Source organism: Sylvia atricapilla, chromosome 4 (genome assembly GCF_009819655.1).
Source record: "Sylvia atricapilla isolate bSylAtr1 chromosome 4, bSylAtr1.pri, whole genome shotgun sequence".
In the NCBI taxonomy this organism is placed as follows: domain Eukaryota; kingdom Metazoa; phylum Chordata; class Aves; order Passeriformes; family Sylviidae; genus Sylvia; species Sylvia atricapilla.
This window is the reverse complement of record NC_089143.1, coordinates 53,751,061-53,768,359: the sequence shown is the minus strand read 5'-3', so window position 1 is coordinate 53,768,359 and position 17,299 is coordinate 53,751,061. Positions and strand designations below refer to the sequence as shown.

Sequence of the window (17,299 nt, the reverse complement as noted above, 5' to 3'; positions counted from 1 at the left end):
CTGTTGCTGTTTTAGCTGATGTGGGACAAAAGATGAATGGATGGGGAGTGTGCTTTCCTTTTCCTGTGGATGTCTGTTGTGCTTTCTTTTTCATCTCTCCAAGTTAAAGAGCTCTGCAATAATGCTCTAAATTGATATTTCTCTAATGTTGTTGTGTATGATTAAAATTACAGCATTTCATAGCTGTTTCTCAAATGGGGAGGAATGACCCGATAGGACCTTCCGTAAAAAGAGTTAAAAGGTACAGAAAACAATGACATGGACTTCTGTGCAGGGAGCTATTCAAATTTCTATGCAATGTCTATGGAGACATTAATTTGTTTATGCAGCAACTTAGAAAATGTTATTGAAAATACCACACATGAGAAAGGAAAATTGATTTTCATTATTTGAATGTAATTATCTCACACTATGTGAAACAGCCTTTTCTTGTCATGAGCAAAGTAGAAGCGTTAAGCCTATTATAACATCTCTTTTGATGTTTTTCTAGGATGGAATAAAAGATGAATGCTCAGTGCTGAAGCTGCAGCTGAAGGAGAGAGACGAACTCATAGCCCAGCTTCGTGAGGAGCTGGTAAGCAGGAGAAGCAGTGGGGAGTTTTTTGTTGGTGGTTTTGGATTCATTTACCTGATAATATCACTCCAGGACCAGTTATTAAAGAAATACAATTTCACACCTGCTACACAATTACTAGCCTAAGGCTATGTTGATCATTCAGATAAAAACTGGTAACACTGACTGTACTTTTCTAGGGACTTGTCAGCCTCTGAAGTGGCTCCTGTGTAGGTTCACCACTTGGAAAAGTTTCTTTGAAGAGATAGTATTGACAGTTGTCTGATCAGAGGCAGACAAGCACAGCACTATGCATATGCCAGAAATCTGGAAGGTCCTTGCACACGCCTGATAAAATGTCAGTACTTCTCCCATGAGCTGCTTTTCACATCTATAAGTTCTTTAGTAGAAAAGGAAATATTTTCTTTTCTCCATAAGAGGTGTCTTTGCATAATATAATAAATATTCTTACACTTGCTGGACCTTTCTTTAGCATATGAGCTACAAATGCTTGGCTACTACTGCTTTAAGGATTGACAAAATACTTTTCGGTGACTGAAACCAAATATGTGATATGGGAATTAAAAAAACTAAACCCATGAATATGCATTTTATTGTTTTGTTAGCAAGGTGATAACAGAATTTTAAGATTTCTTTTTTGACAGTATATGGTTAAAGCATGGATGTCATCAGTATTTTTAAATGAAGGAGAGAGAGTTTCCACCTCCTCTCTCACAGCAGAGAACTTAAACCCTGCAGAGAAATCCTGTAGGGTCACCACATTGAGGAGGACATTCAGCACATACATTCCTTCCGTGAAAGCTGCAGCTCGTCAGGCACCTAAGATTTTGTCTAAGCACCCTTTGGGACAAGGGATTGTTTCCCTAATTAGATCTTAATTAGGTGATCTACCTCGGGTTTTTTGTGCCTTTCTGTCTTGTGCCTCTCATGCACCTCTAACAGAATTAATTCAGGTCTGGCTATTACTGCATTTTTTTATTCTCACTAAAAGCAGGAGCACCCTTTTAAGCCTAATAACTGAGTTTCAAGTTGCATGGGAAAAATGTAGTTCTGCCCAAGAGTGAAAGATTTCCTTGCTGTATTAACATCTGCAAAATAAATACACACAATCAATATTCTTTGTTTCATATTTGGCTACATTGAGAAATGATGTATTGTGTAATTATTATCTAAAATTAAATGACAAAATGGAACACAAGGTACATCAAGCTTCTCCACAGTCCTGGAGCATTAATTTTATATCAGTCTAGTTCAGAACATATGCTATTTAACTGGCGGACAATTTTGTTAGTGTAAAATTGCCCTGTATTCATATAGGGAGCTGTAGCTCATTTGCTGTTAAGTGTTGTCAAAGTTTATCTGTGTGTACGTCATTTGAAGAAAAAAAGGCCCACAGGGGACTGTCATAATAGATAGACAAAAAGTGCAACTTCCCAGGGCCATGAAATAAAGATTTCTGTATTGAAAGTATTATGAATTTAATCCATGGTTAATTGACTTCAGTTTTGACACTCTAAGACTTGTAAAGCAGTGCAGATAGGATTCTTGAGACTGTGTTTAGATCGTTTGAAATTGAGCTTTGAAAGGACTCAGTAGATGTGAATTACTCCTAATTGAACTGAATAAAGCCAGGTTGGGAGGTAAACATGGCAGAAAGTATTGTAGTTTATGAAACCTAGAAAAAAACCAAATGGGTACCCACAAAGTGGGGAAAAAGTGTTTGGTTTTTTGTGGTGTGGTGGGATTTCTTTGTTGTTTGGGGGTTGTTTTGGTTTGTAGTTTGTTTTTGTTTCATAGATGTACTTTTAAAATTTCTATTGCGTGCTCTGCAATACTGCACATGCAGTATCGTTTTTCTGGAGGTGGCCTGTGTCTGCCATCACGGCATTTCATGAAGGTGGCTCCTGATTGTGAGAGATGCTCTTGGAAACTTTTTGCAGTGCACTCTTGAGCGAAAGTAAGCTGTCTTTCAGAGCTGTTAAAAATGAATTAAATTTGTAATTGTTGCCAGGAAATTCTCATTATGTTTTCCTTATTTGCATAAAATTCACCAGAAATTGATGTGAAACATGCTTTATTATTCTGCAAATGCTACATTTACTTATGTATTTGTAAGACTGTAAATATTTGGAAAGTGAATGTTCATAAAAGTTAAGAGCAGTCATTTTTGGCTAATGAAACTGCACGTAGCTGCAATTTATTACAGACATAACACTTAATAGAAAACTAGAACTTTCATTCCCATGTCTTGGGACAGCCCATGTTGCAATTGTCACTCTGAACATGGAAATATAAAATTTGTAAATTCAACTTGCTGTCTTGAAATTGTGACATGGTGATGTTAATTCAGAAATAGCACATAAAAATTGATTTGAGTAGGAGTCAGTTTTTTGCTACTTGAGAAGTACATGAAAATCTGTACTTTCCAGCATTCAAGTTGAATGTTTGCATGTGGATATAAAACCCTTGCTTATTTTTTTTTTTACTGCAAAATTCTTCAACTAACCTAAAGTGAGTTTCAGGTAAATTTTGGCTCTCTGGGAGCTTTTGTTTCTTGCTTGGCTCTAGATTTCCAAGACTTTTCTAGTAGTTTTCTCCTCTGATTTTTTTTCCTGATTTTTAAATACAAATGTACTCATTTGAGTACATTATGGAGGAACCTTGAGCTGGGGAAAATGTCAACGGAGTATGAGCTAAAGAAGATTAGGAACTTGTAATTGGTACATAGCTTTTTAAGGGAGGAAAGGCTAAATACTAGAGAAATGAAAATAGGGATTTAGATGCTCAGCTGCAATACCCTGGTAGAAAGGATAAAATGCAAGGAGCCAATGCTTACCTCCTAGTAAACGAAGAACATAGAGTAGTCTCTTGCAGATTTTTTGTTTATTCTCTTTTTTAGTGATTATTTCATGTTGACTCTTTTTGTCACCAAAAGTATGTCTGTCTTTGGAGAAATAAATATTGGTAGGAAGGGAAGTGGCATTAATTCCTCCATGCTTCCATTATCTCCTGAAAAATGCCTGCATCGAGAATGTCAGGTACCCAAACCTACTCTAAAGCTACCTGGAATGGTAAACCTAAGCAGGAATTGAAAATTTGGGTTCAAACTATCACTTGTCTCAAAACTGTACTAATTTATGAAAATATTATCTAGGAATTTAAATGGAATTTATAACATTTATATATATATATAAATATAAATGTATATATATATAAAATATATATATATATATAATTTATATTTAACATTTATAATTGTTCAGAGAATATACTCTTGTTTTCTCTTTTCTTCTTTTTTCTCCCCTAAAATAACCAAAAATAAATAAACACCTTAGTTTTCATTGGGCATGAAGATATTTGAAACCTCATCTGTCTGGTACCCTGGTCTGCCTGCAACTGCATCTTTACATATATTTTCCCAAATTGATCTTCTTGCACTGCAGTGTGAGCACTTAGAATGACTTTAAGCAGAAAATATTTTCATGCTATATTGGCAAAAATAACTGACTGCTGTTTGCAGTAACATTTATTCTATTGCTGTCATTGGTACAGCAACATTCATGCTGAAAAATGAGTGTTAACAGCATTATCCTCTCAACCTTGATTCCCTGTGTGACTTAAGTTGTGTGTTGTGCCTCCAAAATGAAAAACGTAGTGAGGCAGTTTGAGTGGATTCTGAGTGGAACTGGAGGCAAAGTTAGGTCAGGAAATTCATCCCCCTTATAGCCCAGCTGTTGGGGATATTTTTCTGCTGTGGAGGTGGCTCTTTATCAAATGTTAGACTTCGTACATTTATGGAATAGCGAGGTACAGTGAGCTATACCTGAAGCTGTAGAAGTTTCTGCTTCAGGGAGTTAGCTCAAGAGTTAGCTACTGGAGTTAGCTCAAGAAAACGTAGCTGCCCTATTTTTATTTTTTTAAACTTTTTTCTCACTTTTTCAAATCGTAAATAAGCTCTACCTCCGTGCCTGAAACTTAGGTTAAATTATTTGAGAGGGCATGGGACATGTGCTGTGGTTTGGAAGGATGATTTGGTGGGCGATGGTTTTTGGTGAGGAGCGGTTTTTGGTATTTGTTCATTTACTTGCTGTGTCCTAAATGCAGTGTATTCCTGGAGGGCAGGAGTGATGGCAAGCTTAGCTGTTTTCTCTAGGTTGATTTCAATAATAGGCAATTAGCCAATTGCTCAGTTTTTGAAGTATGGTGGAGATGAGTGCTTGTTATTCAGCTTGAGTGTAACAGAAAACCTTAGATGCATTTGAATCCTGCTGATGAACTGTTTATGAAAGACACTTAGATTAAGTGTAAAAATGGCCTCAAAATGTAGTTATGCCAATATAGATCCCTTGAATTTTACAATCTTAACATCACAACTTGTTTTGACAGAGAAAGAATGAGATTTGGATAAAAAAAAGTCATGAATACATGGTGAAAATAATTTTTTGACTTGTTGTGAAAAGGAAAAATTTTCATTAGTCCAGGCTACTTTTAAAGAAAATTTTTAAGAAATTAGATAGTTCCCTATTTGAAAAAGATAATAGTCTTTATTTTTGGAAAAAGAAGTCTAGATTATTCTTTACACTGACTACCCGTTTGCTTTACAGTCTGTTGGTTTATAGTATTATTTCATGTTGGATGTTTCTGTGAGAGGGTATTACAGACCCGTGGATAATTTACATAAGAACCAGCATTTCTGAGTAATTTCAAATCCTTTTTCTTCACCATATTTATGAAAAATTAGGAGTAGAAAAGAAATAGATTAAGTGTACTTAAGCATTATTAATATGTTAGGCATCTTCCCCCTTTTTTGCAGGAGAATTAATTGCACATTTTCCAGAAGAGGCTTATCTGAGCAGTAATTACTCTCTGAATCAGTTCCACAAGACAGACATGGCGTGTGAAAATGGCAATATCCTATAACCCACAATGGGAATTAGGCTCCAGCTCCTTGTCTACACCAGTCCCTTGATGAAAAGCTGCCAGTCAGATAGGATCTTTAATATTCCTGGGCACTTGTTGTTGAGTTTAAGTTCCTACTACAAAACATTGTCATAGCATGGCGTTTGGCATAGATAAAAAAATATGTCACAAGCACAGAGTGTATTCCTGGTCTCACTGAAGCTCTGCTCTGGAGTATTTCATAAAAATAGCACTGCAAAATGAGCAGACCTGAAATATAAAATTTGTCCAAAGTCTCCCTTGAGACACAGTGCCAAGGCTTTTCCTCCTTCAATGATAATGCACCATGTGTTCTTATCTTTGGCAGGAGTGTCACTTGTAGACAGCTGCCTTCATGAGATGTGCAATGTTTTACTGATGGGCCTTCTAGTATAAGCAGGCAATTCTGATCTGGCCTGAGGCCAAAATCTAGGAAAACTTTACTTTTTGATCTATCTGAAGGACAAAATATATGCCTCAATATCACCTTAGCTTTTTTCCACTTAATTTTTTAACCAATTTTTACTCTAGTAAGATCTAAAGATAGCTGACAACAGGTGAATTTTAGGACAAATGGAAATGGCATATTGGGGATGTGCAGGGAAGGAAAACTTCGAATGTTGGAGTTCAGCTTTGTAGATGTTTTCCTTTGTAGGATGAAAGTTGGTTAAAACGTGTCAAAATTCATTGTTGCTTGAATATAAGTTTGTGATATTAGATAAATTCTCAAAGAAGTACTCAAGTTTGAGCTGGCATGAAAATGACTGCTGTCAGTATCTAATGAAATACTGTTGTCAATGTGTGTTTATAACAGAAAAGAGAAAAGTAATGTTGCTTAAAAACAATGCAGGTGCTGGGAAGCTTGTTTTGCTTCTGAAGATCAGCACTTTAATTTCTAGAACCCAACACTTTCAGTATCTTGCTAAAGTCATGTGTGTCACACATTTTTGTTGTCATCTTCTGATATGGATGACTCTCAGATTGATAAATGCATTATCATCACCTCTGCACTACAGAGTTTACTGAATCAAGTGATAGTATTTCTTCCAATAATTAATTTCCTGATTGGGGAAATGTTTTTTCTCTTGATGATGTGGAGATATCTGTCTGTGCAATTTGCTAAGGATCTGATAGAAAAATAATGTTTTGTTTGGTTTCTCTTTTGTCCCCTCATTCTTAGTTTTGTGACTTGTCCAGTTCTCTTTGCCATAGCTGGGCATAATTCACAGAAAAGTCTGTGACACACTGTGTAGCAACCATCACAAATGAAAAATTATCTGCATTTTAATGCAAAAATGTAATTTTTCTTTGCATGCTAGTAACGTTTTTTAAGGAAGGGTGTAATGCAGTTTTCATCCTCAGTGAATAGTTTTTCATTCACTCAGGATATTCTAGAATTTGAGGACATCAAGTATTTTTGTCTCTAAATAACACACTGTTGTTCACAGATGAGAATTTTTAGGAAAAAGAAAAATAAATTGAAAATGCTTTTAGGTTAGGACTGAGAAACTGTTCTTAAGACACCAAAAAGCTGAACTGCAGTATCTGTGCTTTCCTAAATAAGTAACCTAACCATGAATTAGTTGTATTAAAGTATTTCTTACATCTCACTATTATTATTACTTCTCAGAGATTGACTCCATATATTATCTTCATGTTTTGTATAGGATTTTGTTGTTCCACAACACACTTTCAGTTTGTTATTTGAAATGCACAAGATTTAAGAGATTCAACAAAGAATCCATTTCAAATTCTGTTTCAAACACTGAGCACTTTCTCACTGAAGATACCTTCTGCACTTTGGCATCATGAATATTGCATGGTTCAAAGGATGCCCAGACACTTCCTCAGGTGCTCTGCCTTCTTTGAAACACATTCTTCAGTGATTTTAAGTTCTGTTTAGAGCTGGGTCGTGTATATGGAGTTTCAGTAGAACTTCCATAGAAAAGTTCTGATTCCTACCTGGTTTGTGTAGGTGAGGTTTTAGCTCTGAAATTGGGAAAGTTGACGCTTCCAGTTTTTGAAGAGCAAAAATGTCTTTTGCAATAATTGTTTCCCATGGTTTGGAGAAGTGAATTAAATACAATCAAGTGCTACTGATCTTCTAGATTTGAGTAGCTAATCATTATACTGCATGCCCTCTCTTATCTCTGTTACTGGCCTAGGATGGGTGGGACTGTAGAGCTGCTCAAGTGGCCATTTATTTCAAAGATGTTAGATAAATGCTTTTTTTTTCCTTTTTGTTTTTCTAATCAGGATAGCAATCTTACAAAAAGAGGTAGGTTTTGGTCACAGTGTCAAGCCTCTTTCTTCCATCCAGGTCTTTAGTGCTTCACTTGGATTCTTTCTTCTGCTATTCTGATCTCCTGCATCTTTTTTCATCTGTTGAAATACTGTTTCCCTCTTACTATAGAAACCACACACAGTCTGCACATCTTTTCATGTCCTGGGCATGGTTTATCAGTTCTTTATCCAGAAGCTTATTGATGCCCACTTCTGGTTTTTGGGTGGAGACTTTTTTCAAGCTTAGGCATTTGTAGTGCTGCACAGCTGTAATCTTTTTTTGGCTCTGATGAGATTTTATCAGTATCCCACTGCAGCAAAAAGGAAATGAGTTCTGTAACAAAGCTTTCACGAATTACCTGCCGATTACCCTCTTTAGTCTGGGTGTTTGGTGAGATAGGGCTGTACAAATGCCCTTCATCACCCTGCAGGGAGGAGACAGATGACTGAAGAGCCGTAATGTTTTCATGCCAAGTGGTAGTAAAAACTCCCATTTGGGATATTACTGATACAAATGTGTGTTACTAGACTATGTACAAAAGCCTGAGTAGTGTCCTAGCAGAGATCTAGCTTGTAAATTTCTACTTTCATTGCTAAGCTATTTCCAAAAATTATTGCTCAAGTAATTCCGTTTCCTATTTTGTGTCCTCTGATAGTTTCACTGAATGAACATTTTATATTCCTTTGTATCTTGATTAGAAGAAAATAAAACAATAGTATATGGTCATCATAAAAAAATCAAATAAAAACCTAATCTTACTGACTTTTAGCCACATATTGCAGTTAAATTACAAGGAGAAAATAAAGTGCTGGTTAATATTAAGTCAACTTAATCTCACTCACATTTATTTGGTTTGCCTGCATACTCAGTTCTGACCATTTTTTCATAAGATTGCTCTGTATGGCTAGGAAAATAAAAGCAATGAACTGTTTCTTAATATTCTTTGTTGACTTCAGAATATAGAGTGAGAATATATCTTTTTTGGCTTGATTGGTGAGGTTTTTTTCAAAGCTGTTCTTCATGAATAATTCAGTACATTTGAAATGTACTTAACGTATTTTAGCGCTTTCTGGTAATAATGGAAGACATTTATCTCACACTTCCCAATTTGACTTACAGATGATATTGTTTTTCTCAAAGGGAGCTCTTGTGACTTGCCAGAAGAGTAATAGAGTTTGCAGGCTATGGTATTTATCAGAATTCACCAATTATTAACACAGGGATTTATAAAACCAGACTTCCTCCGAGTGTGATATTTATGTTTCAGCTTATTAATGAGGGTTTCACTCAAGTAAGCTAGTTGAGAAGTAGGATGCTATATTATTATGGCTCTAGAAAAATCAAGTGGAGATACTGTGCTGGTAGTATGGTGATGAGAAGGAATAAAATTGTGTAAACTTGCAGGCAAGTCTGGAGGGGCTGCTTGCAGTGAAGCTCAGGTTAATAGGCTGGAAAAATTAAAAGTAGTGTAATTAAAGGATGATCTAAAGCAGCTGAACAACTTGTTCTGTCTTTTAGCTGAACAATATATTTATCATACTGCTTTCAAGAGCAGGGTGATGGGCTCTGAATGGAAGGATAGTAGAGAAAGGACAGGATTTCTGGATTGTTCCTGGATATGTACCTTTTAATAACACTGCCAACAGAGGTATGATTAGAAAATTGCTGTGAAAATAAATAGAAATTGCTGTGCAAAGGATCCTTATTTAGCTAGTGTGAATAAGAAAGCTTTGACCATTTTCTGCAGTTTTTTAGAAGTCATCTTGTTGCATCTTCTTCAATTTACGGAAATAGTATTCAGTTCTTAAGGGACAAAGATATTTGCTCTTTTTTGTCCCTCCTGTTCAAGAACCACTAGAGTGATGAGGCTCTAGAGAAGGGAACTGATAAACCATAAGTAGCTTGACATCTTCTCTAGTATTGTTTTGTCTGTGTCAAATCACAGTTAGTTATGTATATATGTTTGTCTTGACTTGAACCCAAAAATTGATGGGCGATTCTGCTTAGCCAGCAAAATTAAAGAAGTATCCAGGCAGAGAGCTTTTTTCACATATGTTACTCTGCAGAAAAACAGATCTTTGTAATCATGTAAGCAGATTGAGGGAGAGAGAGAGAGTGAGAAAACTATTTCTTCAACTGTAAGGTGTCAATTATGTGGGAAGTGCAATTGTTCTTAATCTGTAGGGAACCCGGAAGCTTCAGGTTGTGTGCATGCCTGTTTGTCTGCATAGAAAGAACCCTAAAAGTGTGTCAAAAACAAGATTATAACTCTGAAAATGTCCAGAATCAGTAATGAAACAGGACTGTAGCATTTTTATCTTACTTCCATTTCAGCTTTAGTTTTCCTTTTTAAACTGATTTTGATAATTTATTATATTTATTATTCATGAGTTATTAAAACCTTCCATATATATGAAGGCCACAACTTCATGGGAGGCTGCTCTGATAAGGAATAGGTACAATTTGACATGAGGAGTACAAACATCCAAGCCCTAGCAGTGACCATATTGCCAGAGATGTGTTCATACAGACAGGTTTTGTTTTGTTTTGTTTTTGGTTTGGTTTGGTTTGGTTTTGGGGGGGGGGCGGTTTGTGGGTTTTTTTGGGTTTTTTTGTTTGTTTGTTTTGTTTTTTTGGTGGATTTTTTTGTTGTTTTTTTTTTAGAACCTAAGCAGGTAAATTAAGATGTTGGATCATTAAGAAGTGAAGGACCTTAGAGGGTGCCCTAATCCTACACCCTGCCTCAAAGAATCCCATGAAGGCATATATTTACATAAAATCTCTAGATGGCCACTGGCATTTGGGATAATACCAGTGTCTCAGTAGAAGATAGTCCATAGAGCTGAGAACCCAGCATTGCCTCTGTTAAACTGAATCCTTAGAAATACTTGAGAAACTACACTTAAATGGGATATATCTTTAGAGAAGTAGGATGTATTTTTAAGAATGAGACTTTAAAGAAAAAAAAATGTATGGAAAGACATTTCTCTTGTCAAGGGCAGTATAAAGCTAAAATAGATGAAATGATGGAATATGAGTGGATATGATTAATGCAGCTCAGAATTTCAGGACTACAGAGAACTGTGTATCAGATGAGTACTGGATGCACCAACTAGGTGTTGCTGTGCTTTGTCTCAGTAAGAACAGGATAGAATTGCTCTGTTGCCCTTTCTTCCTCAGATAAGGTATTGAAGGCATATAGGACCCCTTCAGAACAGATTTCTCACTTTCTTTTTCCACAGCTTTGACCAATATAGTTTGTAAAATTTGTTTTCACAGCTTTTACTTTTTACCATTTTATTCAGATAGGCAGCCAAGCACTGCTCAAAAAAAAAAGAATCTTTCTAATGGTTATGTTTTGCTGTTTCAAATTCTTTGTCTCCTTCTCTTGCACAGAATGCTTTGTAGTTCAATTATTTTCTGACTTGGTATAATATAATTAATAGAAAGGACATCCCAGGCTAATAGACTTCACCAAGACAACCAAGTTTGTTTAGAAGGGTGAAGAATCTATTCACCTCTCCCTGGAGAGCTGCTGCCCAGGTAGCTGCTACTACCCAGGAGGAGGGGTTTGTGTGGGGTGACTACTGGAATGCTTTTCGGGCTTTTTTTGTCTACTTACAGTGGTGTACACTGAAAACGTCAACATAAAATGTCGTCAGAAGTTTGCTCATTTAGTTTGCTGATCTACATCTCTTCACAGATGTAGTGTACAATACATCAAACCTATGGGACAGTATCTTAAAAGGGCTCTCATGGGCCTCACATTTACAGGCTATAGGAGTTTAGTTTAATACGTCTCTGTGAATGCCTTAGTGTTTCTTGATCAGCTTTCTTAGTAATTGCGTCAGGCTGCAGAATTAGAAATGTTTATTGGTGAAGAATGTTAAAGAAGTGTTAAACTCCATTACTTGACATTTCATCACGGTTTTCACTTTTCTTCTAGTCGAATTTTATTAGTCATTAGCGTCCCTCTTTATGTTTTGTGGTGCTGGAGTCCTTGTACCTGTATGGAATGATGTGAATAAATAAAACATAAAATATTCCAGAGGCCAGTAATGTTGCTAGTATCCCACTGGACACTGGGTGAAGTAGGTCCTGAATTGTACTATAAATAGTATTATATTTTTCAGAAGGCATGGGAGTAGAATTTTATACTTGGGAGTAATTAATGCTGTTGAGAAGGATCACGTGTAAGGAGACATCTTTCACAGCTCATCTGTTTTTATGCTAAAATAAGTGAAAGTAGCGATCATTCCTTTATCTGTGAAACATTTGCTTTGTTTTTTCATATGTAATTATTGTGGGAGATGTGCATGGACAGGTTTAAGCATGGTTCTTTGCTGTTAAAAGCAGAACAAAGTGTTTATTAATCCCAGCTCTCGGCCATACATCAACATGTACATTGGACTTGATTCCCTATTGTGTCTGCCTTGAATGTAAATGCACAAACATGTTGATGGCATCTTGTTCATGTCTTGGGTTTACAACCAGGTAATCTCTTATTCCACTGAAGTAATAACTGAAGTAATAATTCAGCCTTTTTCCTCATTCACTTGTGCCAGCCCCAGAGTAGCTGTTTTCTGTTTCTTGCAAGGTTGGGATGCGCTTTAAATCATGCCATGAAGGCTCTCATGTGTAGGCTTCATTTCTGGCAACTGTCTTTGTTTGCATTAATACCTACATATGTTGTTAAGCAGAGGCAAAAAGTCTTTAAAAAAAAAAAAAAGAATAAGCAAAACAAATTCAAAGTGAGATCTTGTCTACTCTAAGCACAATTACGCCATTTTATCATGTAGAAAAAAATAAAAAGTTGTGACTTAGGCTTTTTTTCCACAAGACTTCAGTGTGAAACAAGAGGAAAGAAAGCTCTAATTTTTGCTCGTGGTGATTTATTTGTCAATAAGGGCTAGGTCTTTAGTGGGCAGGCATGTGTAAGTGTAGCTACATGATGTGCTGATGGGCCGTGCTGATTTACATCGAGTGCTGTCACTTCAGGCCTAGAGGGGAAAGTTGTAAATATCCATTTTCTAAGAGAATGATTGAATGGTTCATTTCCTTAACATGCTTTTGGTGGACAGGTATATTAATGTAGCACCTCACATGTAAAGATTGTTGGCAACTTACTTTGCCATTGATTAGATCAGGTTGTGCCTTTTGATTTAAAGATGATTTGTGCATTGCATTGGAAATAGAAAAGTGCAAGAAAGGTCAGTGTTAACAAAGTTGACTGCCTCCCTTCATGATTTATGGTGTGACCTCCTTAATTAAATAACCAAAAAGAACAAGGTGTTATTTTTAACATCAGGATGGAAACGAAGAAAGGAAAGAGTTGACAGTACCATATGCTATCCTACACCCACACACCCTTCTCTCTATAGAGAACTGGAAGTTAATATTTCTAAAGTAAAATCGCAAGTTTTTCATAGACTTCATGTAATCAAAAGAAAGAAAACAAAATAATAACTTTGAAGGTGTAGTAATTGTTTTTGTTTTCTGAAATTTTTCTGGTTTATAGCAGCTGAAGGACACAATCACAGCTGTAAGAGTGCAATCTCAAAATCAACCAGGATGGTTCCCTGTTAGGGAAGATTTGAAAAAATTGTGTGCTAGAATGCTGTAGAAAATCTCTGTTCACAAGGTCAGCTGCTGGAGGTGATTGTTACTGTTCTTTTCACTTCAACTGCTGTGAATCTTGTAATAATTTTTCCCCAAGAAGAATCACAAATGCATTGAAACATGTCTAAGCTTTAATGAAGCATAGGTAGGAAATGGCTTTGAGAGGGGTTTAGGCACTAGCATCAGCTTAAAGGAGTATTTCAGTTGCTCTGGGGAAAAAAACAAAAAGGTTTTACAAGATCAAAATTATGTTAGCCTTGACAAAGGAGTTAGCACAAAGCTACATATGATACGAATTTTGTTTCTGTGAAAAGAAATTGGGCACTACTGTTGCTGAAGACTCTCTTGGTGATGAAATAGTAGGATTATATATATTTAAGTCTACCCCACTTGGGGGAGATTTACCAAGAACAGAAGAAAAAATGTCTATGTTCTTTGGTATCTCTCAGCTTCCTCAGTCATCCAAAGGGAGCTTATCCTAACAGAACTCAATTAGTCTCTTCATTGCTTTGGTAAACCACAATTTTATTGGCCAAAAAAGGAAAAAAAAGGTGTTTCCTTTTCAGGTAGAGACAGTTTCATAGTTTAATAGGCAAGGCATTTTTTGTACATATATGAATTATAGTATGATGAGTACCTAGAGAAATATGAAGGTAGCTTTTATGGAGAGATATGCAACATGGTGTTGGAGGGGTTTAAAACAGTACATTACCCTTTAGGCTTTAGAGAATGGGATTCCAAAAGATCATCTGAAAACCCCTTACTGTCTCTATAACACAGGTTTTTTATTTGTTCCTAAAGTGTGGCTGAACATACAGTGACATGCTGGCCATTTTTTAAAAATACTGTTTAAAATAATGGTGCACTCCATTTAAACCACTGTGGAGATCTTGCTTCATCAGGAATAAAATGTCATCAGTTTAAGGCTTTCTGAGTGCAGTTCCACCGAGGATTGATAAAGTTTTTTCACTTCCTGTTGTCAGGATACTGGAATTCTAAAATTTGTACTGCAACCTTTTATGTAGTACAAAAATTTTATTAAAAATAATGTTGGCTTTGTTGTTAGTTTTAAGGTTTTGGAAGAGCTAATTTCCATTAAAAATAGAGACTGTAACTATGGATGCTTTTCTGGGCCTCCTTTTAAAAAAGCCATCCATTATAAACCAGGTTGGCTTTTTTTCTTTTTTCTTTGTGTGTGTGTGTGGGGGGGGTGTTGGTTGTTTGGATGTTTTTTGGGTTGGGGTTGCGGGTTTTTTGGTGGGTTTTTTTTGGTTTTTTGTTTTTGTATTTTGTATTTTGAGGGTTTTTAGTTGGTTTAATTATTGGTTTTTGTTTGTTTGTTTTTAATGGAGTTTTGTAACACTTCTGGGTGTATGCATCCAGTAAGCATTAAAAATGTTATTTGGTATTTGAAAAAAGCACCATGAAGTGATCTTAGTATTTTGAAGTCTCCTTCTTTGTCTAGGAAGTGACTGATATTCACAAAACTTTCATGATTTTTCTGCTTTTTGGTGGCTGTGAGTCCTTTAAAGATGCACAGATTTTAAGTGGACAAATCATTATTTCTCCCTTTCAGTGCCTGAACGATTTATAAAAATCCCACTATTCCCATTCTTGTAGCATTCATGCCAATATGATATTTTCAGTGTAGATCTAAGGAGAGAATGAGATTTTGAATGCAGGGTGATAGCATAAAATTTTGTGGTTTATGAATGAAGCAGTAGAGAATTAATTTAATTATCTCTGATTATCTTTGAATATTTCATCATATTAAAAACTTCTGCAATTCTATAATTTCAGACAAGCAGATACCAGTCACTTCTAGAAGTTGATGTCAGAATTTCTGTTATGTTTGATTAAATCAGATTTGTCCCATGTGGTTATGGATACAAAGAAACTAAACTTGCTGGGGGAGAGGCCAATGCTTTATTTTTAGGTGATTATTGGGCTTTGCTCACATTTAAACTCAATTTCCTGTGGATATCTCTGTTTTCTCTCACTGGATGTTGTGTCTCTCTGTAAATTTCCCCTACATATATTGATTTTTTTATCCCTATTATGTTTATTTCTCCAAGGAAAGTTCAAAGCCAATATCTGATTTCCATATTTGCATGGAATGGTACTCACTTCGAGAATTGATAATATGTGTAGACTATATTACTATACAGAATGAATTTTTAATCTCTGCATCCATATTTTAAGCCAAAAATAATGGAAAGCCTCCCAAACATTAAACCCAAAACCTTGAATTTGTTTATTTCACTTGGATAACTTGTGGACTGAAACTCCAAGCACCTAAAGAGGTTTTTTGAAGGTGTGGCTCTTAGTGCATTATTCACAGCTTTGGAATGAGAGGTCACACCCTAGAAAGATTATGCTGTATCCTTGACCATTCTTCTTAAGCCTTAGAAACCTTAAATTATGGAGAACGGGAAATCACTTTTGTGTTAGTAGTGGACAGGACGACCACGTCCTCAATGCTGTGCATGTCTCGTCTAAGTCCTTATTGATAATTAGAGCAAGACTCCATGTTTTGGGAAGTGCTTCTGGACAAAGTCACTTCTCATATGGATTAATAACACTCGCATAATCCTGATCATCTTATTTTTGAAGCGCTATTATGGGAGGTATTGTTATTGTTTTTATTATAATATATAAGATATAATATTCTAGTTTTTTATTATTACTGTTATTATTATTAGCCTTTAGAAAATTCAACAAGATCTTCAAAAATTTCCTTTGGGTAGGGTCTTTCATGTCCCAAGGTTTTGCCATTGTTCGAAGGTATTGTTATTGTTTTTATTATAATATATAAGATATAATATTCTAGTTTTTTATTATTACTGTTATTATTATTAGCCTTTAGAAAATTCAACAAGATCTTCAAAAATTTCCTTTGGGTAGGGTCTTTCATGTCCCAAGGTTTTGCCATTGTTCTTCCCTTAATTTAAAGTGAATTCCAGACTATTTTACGATTATTTTCTCATGTTATGCACAATTATTAATTGCCTTTTTGTTCTTAGGCTGTAAGTGTGGTTATAAAGGCATTATCACTATATAGTGCTTTCCTCAGTCCTGTTTTTTGAAGCTACTATGCTACAGTCCTTCACTGAAACAACTTTGAATGAAACCATTAAATGGATGCCGTGTGTTTTATTGAAAGATTGAAAAAGGTATCTGTGTGATGTGTTGTACCTGACATTAACTGCTATCACAAGCAGGAAGTCTGATTTTTCAATTGACATTCACTTGGAAACTGTTTATGTCAATTGACATTAAATAGGTACAGGGGTCCTGAACTGGTGCAAAAAATGAGTTAATGGGTAGAAAATTAAGTGAAAATTTCCATTAAGCCACCTGTTAGAACACAGAGCTGGCTCTCCTCACTGTTTCAATGTTTAGTTTAATATGTGTTTAGTTTAAGATGGTTGCTTTGAGGTTACAAATGTATTTCTTTTTCTTTATTTGAGTGGGAAGCAGCTCTTTTGAAAGCTTTGAGTGGGCTATTTCATTGAGTGAGCATTACCAGGCTGTACCTATACTTTGGTCAAACTCCCTGAGCTGAAGGACCATGATTATGGAGTTAAGAATAGCAAGGGCATTAGAGTGTAATCTAAGTCTCCATGCATTGTGCTGATCTACTCAGCTGGTGCAGTCAATTTAAGTCCAATCAGATGTGTTTTTCAGTACAGAGGTGGTTGTTGCTTTGAAAATTTGTTGTGCTCCTACAGTTTCTTCTTTAAAATCATTAAGTGCAAATTTATGTAATGCAAGTGCTGGTTTGGATCCATTTACCGCTGCTCAAAAGCTCTTATGCCAGCTGAGATCACCCTGTGAGTGATGCAGTGTTTGTAGCAGAGTTTATTTGTTGCACTGTGAGGCTG

General features: G+C 35.8%; 1 protein-coding gene across 1 annotated transcript in view; it reads left to right on the top strand.

The window, feature by feature from the left end:
- CCSER1 (coiled-coil serine rich protein 1) overlaps nucleotides 1–17,299 on the top strand; it is a 621,205-nt gene that overhangs the window by 353,192 nt on the left and 250,714 nt on the right. Inside the window, 1 exon segment of the mRNA XM_066317939.1 lies at nucleotides 491–574. Within this exon segment, the coding sequence (XP_066174036.1) occupies nucleotides 491–574 (84 nt within the window).